At 40.6% G+C, this 12,719-nt stretch overlaps 1 protein-coding gene across 1 annotated transcript in view; it reads right to left on the reverse strand.

Annotated features, from left to right (window-relative positions):
* Positions 1–4,770: 4,770 nt before the first annotated feature.
* Positions 4,771–12,719, reverse strand: part of angpt1 (angiopoietin 1) — a 43,530-nt gene continuing 35,581 nt past the window's right edge. Inside the window, exons 8-9 of the mRNA XM_061254861.1 lie at positions 7,542–7,672; positions 4,771–6,129 (exon numbers count right to left, since the gene is read on the reverse strand). Of these exons, the coding sequence (XP_061110845.1) occupies positions 5,969–6,129; positions 7,542–7,672 (292 nt within the window). The 3' untranslated portion in view covers positions 4,771–5,968. The remainder of the gene's footprint in view (positions 6,130–7,541; positions 7,673–12,719) is intronic.

Below are 12,719 nucleotides of genomic sequence, written 5' to 3' on the forward strand. Positions count from 1 at the left end.
TCTTCACAAGCACTAGTCACAACACTGCTCATTTTCCAATGTATGAGGTTATGATTGGACTGTATTTTTCTTTGCTAGGCAGGAAGCCCAGGTGCAAACTTTGAAGTCGGTATCACAGTGCAGTGCTTCATGGTGCACTGTCTATGAAAAGGTACTTTATATTTTCAGCCAGACTTTCCTCCTTTCTCTTTTTTGTTATGATGATATCACAGGACATTGAGATCTGGTTCCCTGTTAACACTGCAGGTACTGCCTTCTCTCTTATCTGATTTGGCAAGGAGAAGGACTGTCTGCAGGCAGGGCCTCAACTGTCCCTCAAGAGCTCTCTTCCACTGTCTGGCTTTAGAAACAGGAAATGATCAGTCTTTGAAAGAACCAACAGCCCATGAAGGCTGGGGTCGCTTGGAGGCGGACTTCACCGGTCCTCAGGAACATGCAGGATCTGTACTACTTGGATCAGCACTTTGTGGAACATCAATGTGTCAACATCTTGGATTTTAAGACTGTTTGGTTCACTTTCTTGTGATGCTTTGTTCATATACCTTGATTCCCCATGAGAATGGTTTGGTATTGCTATTACCCTTTTCTAAATCCCGAGCTTTATTCATTAAAAAATAAGCCATTCCATTCTTTATCTTTAGGGGGCCCGGTTTCTCCAAGTTTTTCTGGCTCTGATCACCCACACGAGCACATTCCTGCAGGGCATCAGGTTGCCTCAGGCGGTGGGTAAGAGGCATACCACAGTTTGCTTCCATCAATAATTGTAGGTTAACTCAGCTACAGTAAAGAGTGGAAGTCCTAAACGTGTTGCTTGACACCTCAACCTCACCTCATTGTAGAAGGCAAATTAATAAAACAGCCAGAGCTTACATCACTTACTTATTTCACTTCCATCTTCACTCACCTCCTTGCAGATTTACAGGGTTTTGCAACCCCTTAATGAATCAAAATAATGTCTTTATGGAGAAACTTGACCAGATGTGGAACACAAGATGGCTTTCAGCATTTGCCCATCAGCAGACCAAAAAGGCAAAGGCTACATGGGGTATTTCTCATGGACTATGGAACTTACAAAGGAATCATCCTGATAACACCAGAGGCCTATATCACAAAGCAGACTTTGTGCTCAGTCCAGAGTTTCTGGTATCAAAAAAGTCACTATTTTGATTGGACCATGGTGACTTTGTCCAAATGCCTAGCTAAGTCCACCATCTTTGCACACACCTTCCACCTCACAGACTCTTTAATGAATCCCAATTCCTCAGCGATCATTATGATTGTCAGTCTGCTACCCATCCATCTTACCTTCTCTGACAGCTGTTATGTCATGTGTATGACAGTGTCATGTCGGCCTTATAGTGAGGGGTTCAAGTAATGTGCTCACCTATTTACAACACATACTCAAACAGAAAGCAATTATCAGAAGCACTGTTGATTGGAAGATGTACCAAAAAATGAATCATGTCAGACTAATATGAAAGCTGAAGCTTTCCTGTTTTTATCCTTTTTTAATTTATACAAATTATTCCTGAATAATATTAACTTGGTCAAAGACACTCTCTGTTAGTTTCCCACAGAGTACTATGCACAGCCATATCAAGAAGGAAAAGATTAAACGTTATACTTAAAAATGCCAGAATAGTGAAAGCTCTTTCTGTGTCTCATGCCGCCATTTAATCTATGTTAAGGAAATGTTGATCATTTGTTACAAAATATCCTTTAATTCTACAAATAAAATGGCAGGACCAACAACTTTATGAAGTGTAAGCAGAGATTTCTCCCTGCGCAATATTATGACTAGTATTATTTATGTATAACTTAAAAGGACTTGCTCTTCAGGAAAAAAGAGTTGGGTACTTTCCTCACGGAAGTTAACATTTTAAAAGTTAGAGATGCTTTATATAACATAGTGAGTTCCATAATCTTTCAGGCAGACATAATTTTATTTGCCTATGTACTCCACATTTTAAGATTTGTAATCAAACAATTAAAATGTGGTTAAAGTTAAAGTTCTCCACACATTTCCATTTGTACAGAATTTTTATATAATGCTTCTTAGCAACTGTACAAAACCGTAACCTGGCCATCCTGATTTTGTGGTTTGCATCTTGCAGTGTGGCCTCTGTTCTGTACGTGAAGTCTTCTGTGGACAGTAGTCACTAACACATCCATGCCTGTGGCACAGGGGTATGAGGGGGTTCCATCATCATGGTGAGAATTCTTCGTCATCAACTTTGTGATTACTGAGCTCACCAATGCGCTCTTTCAAATGAAGTTCCAACAGGTTGATTTGGCCAAAGGTTTGGGCTAGGTCTCTGACTGTTTTTTCTTATTTCATAGCAAATTCCTTGACTTTCATTGCCACAACTATAGTCCCCATCTTGACAAAAAACAATTACAGATTCCAAAAGCAATCAAAAGCCTAGAATCAAGACTAGATACTTAAAGCTTTCTTATACACGCACAAGTAAGCGGTTGAACACAACTGATCAGGGCTTGACATTAACAAGCTTCACATAAACTGAAGCAACTTTAAATCATGGACATCTGTTGCCAAAATGCTCTTTTAGCAAACCATTGTTGTTCTTTGTGTTTGGTGGTCCAATCATTGCAATTTGTGCTCTCCACTAGCATGGAATGTCACAAAATTAAATTAAAAAAAATTAGTTTAACATTTTGAAGCCTACCACTGAGGATGCTAGAGTGAAAAGACAAAGTAACACATTGTGCACCCAGCACTGATGGGAGTTGCAGTGTCAAACTGATGTGATCATTTCAGATGCCTTTTGTAAACTACAATTACAATGACAATACAAACTACTGCTCTCTTCTTGAAGATGTTCTAAATATTTTATTTTGGTAATCCTATTGTTTGGCCTATGTCTCTGACTGTATTTTTCTTATTTCTCAGCCACATATTGGCTACCTTGTCTGTTATTGGCACAACTTTGGTCTTCATGTTAACCAATGTTGGTTACAGATTCCAGAGGCAATCAAAAGACTGAAAGCTAAAAGCTTTCTTATACCTGCACCTGTCCAATCAGAAACAGCCAGGAAAGCAATTACCAATTACTTTTGGTCCCATAGAAAGGGGGGGTTAAATATATAAATGGATGCAATTCCCACACAGATTAATTGATATGGATGTACCTACCCTCAAATAAAAGGTGACATTCTGCAACAGACCAGAGTGGTCTTTGATCATTTTTTTGTGTCTAAATATTATGACAAGAATGTATCAGACCCTTGTTTAATCAATGCACAAGAGGTTCAGTGAAAACCTGTTGTTGAAAAAATGTATCAAGCGATTGGCATACGGTTTTAGTTTCAATGTATTCCCCCATCTCACCTGAGATTAAGATTGTTAAAAAAACAATGACTTGTACTTGAAAGTGAAACCAATATTGGTAGAAATTATGTGGCCAAAACCATTGAAAAAATCAGCATCACGGTGTATTGGGCAGCTAGTTACTGTCCATAGCAAGCCTTTGCCAGTGCAGTACCCTGCTGAAAAAAACAGCTCAAGCTAGGTTTTGAAACAGCTGGTAGTTGGTTGACCAGTTAGATCTCCACATTCAACAGGGTTGTCCAGCTCAAGCTATGTTTTAAAACAGCTGGTAGCTGGTATTTCAAGCTGGTCATAGGTGGATTTTACACCAGGGCAGTTGACTATAACGGAGGCAGGATCTTGTGGAACATCTCATCCGGGGCACTCGACAGACACTGCTCTCTTGGCTGTAACAGACATACTCGCCACTGCTAGTGCCTCATCCCACTCCTCATTTCCAATCTGGATGAGATGGGCATTTCTGGAACTGCCCTCTATTGGTTTTCTTCCCATCTAGCAGATAGCCCCCCTCCAGATGACCTCGTAGGACCTGTCTCTGCACCTCATTCCCTTCTCACAGGAGTTCTGCTGGACTATGCCAGAGCCTCTGCCATTTCTCCCTGAACACTTAGTTTCTTGGTTCAGTAATTGCCTCTCATATCACTGTTATGCAGACTTACTTTTCCTGTCTTTCCCTCCCTCTGCCACACAGGTTAATGTGAGAATATCTGGCTTCCTGGTCGCCATTTTCCTGAGGATGGCCAGGCATCACCTGAAGCTCAACCTCAACAAGACTGAGCTGCTCTTCATAGCTCACAGAACCTCCCTACTACAAGAACTCACGGTCACCATTGATGGCTGCCTGGGGAAGACCCAGGGGGTGGTCCTGGATGACCAGCTGGACTTCAAAGACCAAATTGCAGCAACATCAGTCCAGTAGCTTCATTCTGTACAACATCAGGAAGCTTCAAACCTGACCACATACTCCACCCAGCTACTTGTCCAGGCTATGTAAATCTCCCAGCTTGACTACTGCAACTCCCTCCTTACAACTCTGCCAGCCTGCACCATCCAGCCACTACAGCTTATCCAGAATGTGACGGGCCGTCTTCTCACGTCATACCCCTGCTGAAGTCACTCCACTGGCTGGCAGTTGCTGCCAGGATCAGACAGACCCGCCCCACCCTACAGGACATAATTGAACCCAACACACCATCTGGACCACTTCGCTCTGCTGCCACAGGGTGACTTGCACACCCTTCCAGCGGCATGAATGGCTCCCGCTTGTCCTGACTGCAGAGCTTCTCAACGCTAGCTCCCTAATGGTGGCTCCCCAAGTTCTCCTCTGCAGGAGAATCCTAATCCCTACCCTACCAATCCATTTTTTTATTGACAGTACATCAAAACTTTGTTTGGTTTTCAATGACTGTATGGATAAATACTTTTATTAAATAATGTTTATTTAACATTATTTACATCTGAGTATGTGGCAGAGGGTAGGTACGCATCTCATTATTAATCCTTACCCTCATCATCCTCCATTCACATTCACAGTGCAATATACCCACACGCATTTCAGCTGAAATATTGGATTTTATATCATTCAAATGTTCTTCATGAAATACTCATTAAAAAGTCAAGTTTAAAAACAAAATCAAAACAAAGACAGGCATTTCCTATAAATTAACATCAACACAATATATAGTGTGGGACAGAAGATTTTCAATTCCTCTTGAATTGGTTAACAGCTAGAAACAAGAGAGAGTGAGAATACTGGTCCACATATGTGTACAAGTATGTATTAATTTTCACATTTGCTCAAATTAGAAGACTGAGAGGAATGAACAATGTATAATTATATAATATTGTGGGTCTCAAAAAAAGCTCACAAGCAGTTTGCCAACCAGTGGAGTACATACTTCCTCATTAGCAATTCAATAACAATACGGTAGCTATGGCTTAGGAATTATGAGTCCGCATTGATTCAGCTGTGCCTCTTGTTCAAAGTTCACATGTTGCACAAAGTCACTGGAATTGAATTGTCCTTCTATGAACTGCAGAAAATGATCTTGTAATCCTTGGTGCAGTTCCTTATTTCCCTTCTGTTTGCAGAAGACTGTGTACAAAAATGTCAAACTATGTCAAACATTTTACAACTGTATAAAAATAAAGAGCATTAATCATAATGTTCTGATTCAGAATGTCATTTTGCATCAACCCCAAAAGCCTTAGAAAACCATGGTTTATTTTCTTGTTTATGTGCACATCCCAGATTTGGCACTGTTAACATTGGGCAGTCCAAACAAATGAAACTGAAAGAACAAATACTCTTGGCTCCAGCCAGGCCTCCTACAGTTATGACCGTTCAGTTCAGTATTCTACAGAAGCCTAAAGTTCAAGAGTAAAACCCGAATGACTTGCTTAGCAATGAAAACATAACAAGATAATACTGTAAAGTTGGGGAAACATTTGTCTTTCCCAACACAAACCCCCTCCACCCGCGAAAAAAATAATAACAAATGAGAGGTTGACTTCATGGCAGCCGTTTTCCATAATGTCCTGGTCCTTTACATGGAAAAGCATTGCTGAGAATTGTTGTTGATATTTCCCTTTGAATCCACAAGCCTTGACAATGCCCTCTCAGACTTCCAATGGATGGATCATCATGGTTGTTGTGTGAAGGGAGTAGCTCGGGCCTTTGAAGTAATGCCACTTGATGCCATTTAGTTTCCCAACGTGCTGCCCCTTGGTATAATACATTCCGTTAAGGTTGGAAGGACCGCAGGCATCAAACCACCAACCTGAATTCATAACAGAGGGAAAGAAGAGGAGGGGAGAATAGAGGGAGACAGGTAAAAGAGGACAAGGAAAGTGAAGATGAACAGAGGAAAGAAAACAGAGAAACTGGTCATGCTTGGAGAGCTTTTCTGAAACCAGGTTCTGACGGAAGTGTATGATGATTACATTTCTCTAGTTTACGTGGCACTCCCTAGAATTTCACGGTGGACCAAACAATGAGGTCCCCCTCTGAAGCCCACCCCTGTTCCCTACTGCTTTTGATTTTCACTTTCATCTGCTTGTGACATGTTTCAAAGTTGACTGTCTCACTCTTATTGTGTAACCTACGGCTGAAAAATAGCAGACTGCAAGCTAGCCAAAACATTACCAATGGAAATGTAACAGGTTTAAACCCATATAATAACTGCATCACTTTTGAACTTATTTCATGATTCAGAGCAATTGTTGGGTTGGGGAACTGTTTTAAATACTGTGTCAGTCTTACTCATCTAGCATAAACGCCAGACACAAGCATAATCTTAATCAGCAGGTCATACCTTTTTCACTTTATTATTAGGCTTTAGAAATGAATACATAAGCAAGTAACCATACCAGCTGAAACAGCCCCAGTGAAGTGGATTTCATATGCTTTGTAAAAAGTGATAAGACCCAAACCAGTGATGTTTGGTTGAGAACTATTGACAATTTCTACTTATATTGGTTACCATAACATGAATAAACTTGCAGGTTATATCACAAAGCAGGATTACTGACCTAGCTGGATAAATTCACAGAGTTAAACCCAGAACCCTTCCAAAACTTGAATATGGATTTAAGTAGAAATAGCTTAGTTATACTAAATCGGTAGTCCTGCTTCATGATATATCTCACTGGTGTTTAATTCCCTGCTGGTCTCAGAATGTTGTTTGAATTATATTTCTCATATTAATCAGGCGAAATTGCCGAATGTAAAGTCCACAATATGTTTTTAACCTGAAAGCATTCAGCTAGGTGCAGAATCCAAGTCTGCAAGGAATAGTATTTACTCCTTCCCTGAATCTTGAGTTCCTGTCCCTTGCCAAGAAAAACAGGCCTGTGCAGTATTTTGTGTTCTGAGCACAGCACAGTATTTTCTTGTCTGTCCCCTGTCAGAGACTAGTTGCACAACATTGGCGGAAGGCTTTGCAGTCAACCCCGTCTGCCATCGAATGAGAAATGGTGTGTTAATGATCTTGTTTTCTTTGGATTGCTTTTACTGTAGTTTGTTAGATTGGCCTTGCTCACATTTGGCCTCTGGTCAGTGGGACCTTGTTTTGACCATCTTCAGCTTTCTGTAGTCTGCCCGGCAGGTCTGTGTCCCATAAAATACTACAGCTATCTGCACAGCTGGACCATACTGAACAATTAGTGGACATTTTAGGAGGGCTCAACTTACCGCCCGTTAGCATGAGAGCACATTTGCACATGCAGTTGTCGTTGTCCATGTCCTTGGTGCTGAAGTCCGCCCCATGGATCACCAAACTGCTCTGTCTGCCAGCTGTCCCACTGTGTGCCTTCAGAAATATTCTGAGAGGAAAGTGACGAACTTCAATGTTTAGTCATGCTTCACCAATTCATATGCACACACACACACACATCACAACATAGATCACCCTAAGAGTCAAAATAGAATACTATAGTTTCATGAACTTCCATGATGAGTGTAAGAAAGAACCTGTATTCTGTACAATAATACTGTATCTAGGGCTGTCAATCACTAAAAATGCTGACTTTACAATTTACAATTAAGTTTTGCTATTTACAATTAAACCAAACCAAATATGTGTTTCTTTTTGGAGAGAGCTTACTGCATTCTATAATTATCATAGCAAAGCTTGGACCTCATTAAATTTACAAATAGTATTACTACTCCGTTACGGTGAGAATTATTTGGTCATCACCTGTAGAGGCCTTCCTCGGCCTACCTGCCCCATTGCAATTACTGAGCTCACCAGTGCTCCCCCCTTTCTTAATGCAGTTCCAAAAAATTGTCACAGTCTATCCAAAAGTTTAGCAAGCATCATCTTTAAAAGTGGTTTTAAGGCATTTTCTTGCTTATCTAGGCTGTATGGCAGTGATGGGCAAGGAGGGGCATATCCGTATGTTGATTTCATACTAACTAATAATTGAATGAGCCCAATCATTTACATGATTTGACATTTTTAGCCACATTCCGTGTTATCAGCAGCAGCTCATAAATGTTCTTGTCTTCGAGCATTTTATTGTAGTTTTATTCATGAGTGAATCAGTTGTGGTGCATATGTATAATTAGCTGATTGAGTCAGGATAACCAGTGGAAGTAAAATCCTGCATACACACATAATGACTACACATAGAGCAGGGATGGGCAATCACAGTTCAGGAATTAAAAAAAATAATTAGCCAACACAAACATTTTACTGTGCATAAAAACAGATCTTGATACAAGCAGGAGAATTGCTGGGTATCAGCTGATACAGACGCAGACACAAACAAGCCCACACATTTAAATATGAGACACAAACCTTTCACACTAACTTGCTAGCTTCAGGGTCTTCAGTGAAAGTGCACGTGCCTATGTAAGTCAGGGGCGCGCAGTAACACGACAAAATACACAGACCGACCCTGTCCAAACAGGCCAACTCCCCTGGTGAAGACGAGGTCCAATACCACTCATCATTTTCTTGTATGTGTTAGCAGCCATGACCCCTGCCAGACGGCTCCCAAACTGACCCCACCAGCGTGCAATAACAAGGATGTGGCTGTTTCTCACAGCTGCCTGACCTCAGGAAGCGTTCGGTTTTATTCTGGAGACACTGTGACAGCGCTCCATTGGCTGAGCACATTCCTGGTAAATCCAGAGAAAACCTGGGTGGATACCTTAATTTTAGATTGTGTGTTTTGGATTAGTCGGTGTTCAATTACTTCTTTAGTCCAGGCTAAAATCTTGACAGAGGCTTTTTATCGCCTTTGTCCATTATTGGCCTGTCGACAATGTGTGTCAAGGTAGCCATTATAAGGCAGAAAGATTTGCTTCATTGCTTTCATGTCAATTAAGTCCCTGAATTGGAAAACGTGATACAGCAAAAATGTTTATTTTTATAGAAAAAAGCTAAATACCCCAATGTATGAAAATAATCTCCAAAATACTAGCTCTAAAAACATATAAAAATACAGTATTTAAAGAAAAAGCATTGTTTTGTTTTTAAGGGCATAGGACCACATATTTCTTGATATTTTCCCATTTTGATCTAATGGAAGAGACTTTGATAATAGCAAAGGTCTGTTGTACATTAGCAATTCCTTTGTGGCATGCCACATTTTGTAAAGCTTTGATAGACAGTGTGCACATTTCCTAATTGCAATGAATAAAAGTATGTCTGGAAGATAAAATATATTTCCCATAATCATTATAGCACACAATTGTCCATTCAACATCACAGTTTGATACTGGCATAATGAATGGTGGTCACAACCGCTGTACAGTACATAGCAACAGACCTAGGATTCCAGCATACCTTTATGGTGTATGGTTACCCCGATAAGATACCTTCAGTGACAACCCTCAACCAGGAACAGGCAACAACCCTCACAGGGGTCTTGCAGATATGACTATACCTCACAGAATATTCTGTTGACCTAGTAAAACTGTGTGGAGTCCATATGACCTACAGGTTGGACAGGAGGAATCCTCAGTGGCTCAGTCACCCCAATACATTACGTAATGCGTAAACAAACTTCTCATGGCCAAACCATCGGACTGATATAATTCTGAGTTTAAAGGACAGCTCATAAAGACCTCACCCAACAATCTAAAAGCAAAACATTAGAATGCTTGATCACATGCATATCAATTTCATCCCTATGAGAATGCTGGAGAACGATTTGATGAGGAAAAGAAAACAGTTGGAGTGCAGAATATAAACAAGTTTGTTTTGTGTGGTGTAGCTGATTAGTGTGCAGTTTTGTGATGCTTCAGAACGTCTAGGAACCAATCCATCACATCCTGTTCCACTATAGTAGTAACAAGCACTGAATCCCTTTCATCCATCAGACAGAGGGTCACAGGTCTGGTAATGGATATTAAAAACATACTACTTAGCACTGCAATAATGATACAAAAGTAAAATGAAACATGCAGAGGGCAAAATAAATATAGAAGCCGATATACAACTTGGGATAACTAGCTTACCTTCCTGCCAGCTTGGACAGAGGCAGAGGTTCTCTCCCTCTCCCAAACTCCTGCCCGCTCGGAGGCCGAGATCCTACCACACAACTGAGCTTACTTCACAGTAACTAAGTCTAGGACACTTTCAACCCCGGTGAACTAGTGAAGAACTTCCAAACAACCTGGAACTTGGTACACGCCACTTGTATCACAACCAACACCAAAACAAACTTTTGCGGCCTGCGACCAACGGTACCAGTGGCCTTCTTTCAGACAACCAGACCAGACATCGCATTACCTATGCTAAAACTGGCACAAAGCCCCCCACTGAAATTCCTCATTCCACCATCGCATCTCTCCAGGACACCCATGACTGAAGACAGCAACGTCTGAACTGACCAAACATCCCAGGCATTAGCCATTGTTTAGTTTAGTCTTATTCTGGTTAGCCTGCTGTGAATGTATGCGTTTCTGTTTGTAGTTCATGTTATTATTGGAATACGCTCTGTTAGCTGTGTAGCTTATTCATGGGAATTGGTTCGCCTTTATCACGTATGCAGCCTGTAGAGTTAAATCAAACATGCGTTTCACTCCTAACCACAGCTAACTTTATTCCAAACTCCAGTAATAACTACTAATGTACATGTTCACTACAGAAACTTGGTGTGTCCGCCTCTCTCTTTGTCCAGAGACAAAAAGGGTTACTGGTGCAACTACGTGTGCGCACGCACGCACACACCGCTCTTCTTTGTCGATTGACAAAGCGTATGTGCATACAAACACGTACACATACACACATTCCTACCTCCCCTTTGTTAGCATTGTTCTCCATGATTAGATTAGTCCCGGTCTACTGTGTTTTGTTTAATAAATTATTTTATTAAACCCTGTGTCAGTGTTGATGTTGCATGACAGGAGAGCCAAATTAGTCTTCCGAAGAACTCCAACCTTCAGGTCATCTATGCTTAATCATTCATATTTCTTAATACAATAATTAAAATACTACATTTATGGTTGGATATTTCATATTATAATTTTATGAAACTGATTACCAATTGCAGTTATAAACTGCTTCTCCTACATATTTGGCGGCCAAGTGAGGACTGACACATATACATTTCAAACGGTCATCCTCACTATTTCGTAGAGTGTAAAAACCCTACACAATAACAATGTTCCCATGCACTACGAGGTGCACTTAGTGGAAAGACAGTTATAACCCTACCTTGTAGCTGTACCATTTCTCAAACTTCAGCTTTTGCTTGAAGAAGCCTGAGAAACAACTCCAAGCCACAGAAAATAAAGGAAAAGACTTAAGGATAACTAACAAATGCATCTTCAATACTAATAAATGCTAATAACGAATAAATGCCTGTACAAAGTAACATTTTATTTTAATTGAGAGGTTCTGGTGCTTATATAACCCCAAATAATAAAGTGGGGAAAAAACCAAACAAAAAAAACACACAAAAATGGAGCAGACAAAATCTCACTACCCAGGGTGGATCAAGGTTGCCACGTGTTCAGCTCCCATACCCATAACCACCACTAGTAGGTAAGTTTGGCCAGTCAGCACACGCAAAACAACAAATTCTACAAACAATTAAAGCCTGCAGGAAAGATCATTAGGGCTATTCAAGAGGTTCTAGCAAGGATAGGCCCTTAGCCCTGACGTAGGAAAAACCGACAGAACAACTAAGCTCCAAATTGGGCAGCAATAACAGCAGCGAGTTCGCAAAGGAGACCAGTTTCTAGATTCTATCTGCCATGAGCACTGCACTTTAGAAGATTGGATAAGAAAATAAATAGGGTGTGCCTGTTCGTAACTCTTTTAAGACCACAATAAAGTGCGTGATTGGCCATGAGGAGAATGCATAAGGCTGCACTTAATTACCGATTAAGAGCCAGTTCCCACACCCTGAGCTGCAGGTGAAGCAAATAACCATCCCAATCAACCCAGTGGAAGCTCTGCTGCAAACCAAGAGGAAGAAATCTCGAAATAAGATCAATTAAAATAACTCAGTAAAGAAACTAATTACGGTTACCATCCATAACGAAAAAATGCATGTTGCATTTTCAATATATCCCTCATCACCTCAGTCAGGGACGTTTCTTGTCCTCGGCTGTGTTCAGGCTTGAGAATGGTGGAGGTGACTGCTTGTAAACAATGAGCTGCAACAAGGCCAAAAATTCTGCATAGTCTGCTTTTAAGAAAAGGGAAAAATACTGAATAAATATGACAGCCCTGCACAAATTTAAGGGATTAGTTTCTTATATTTCACAGAAAAATAATTGTTGTCCATTGCATACCAAGTAATTTTCTGAAAACTTGTGGGCTGGCAATGGAGAAAGCATTTCCTTACTGGCAAATATCCACACTGTTGTGATAAATGGAGCCACCTGTGCTGACTAGGGTACTGATACTTC

The sequence above is a fragment of the Conger conger genome, chromosome 9 (genome assembly GCF_963514075.1).
Source record: "Conger conger chromosome 9, fConCon1.1, whole genome shotgun sequence".
Lineage (NCBI taxonomy): Eukaryota > Metazoa > Chordata > Actinopteri > Anguilliformes > Congridae > Conger > Conger conger.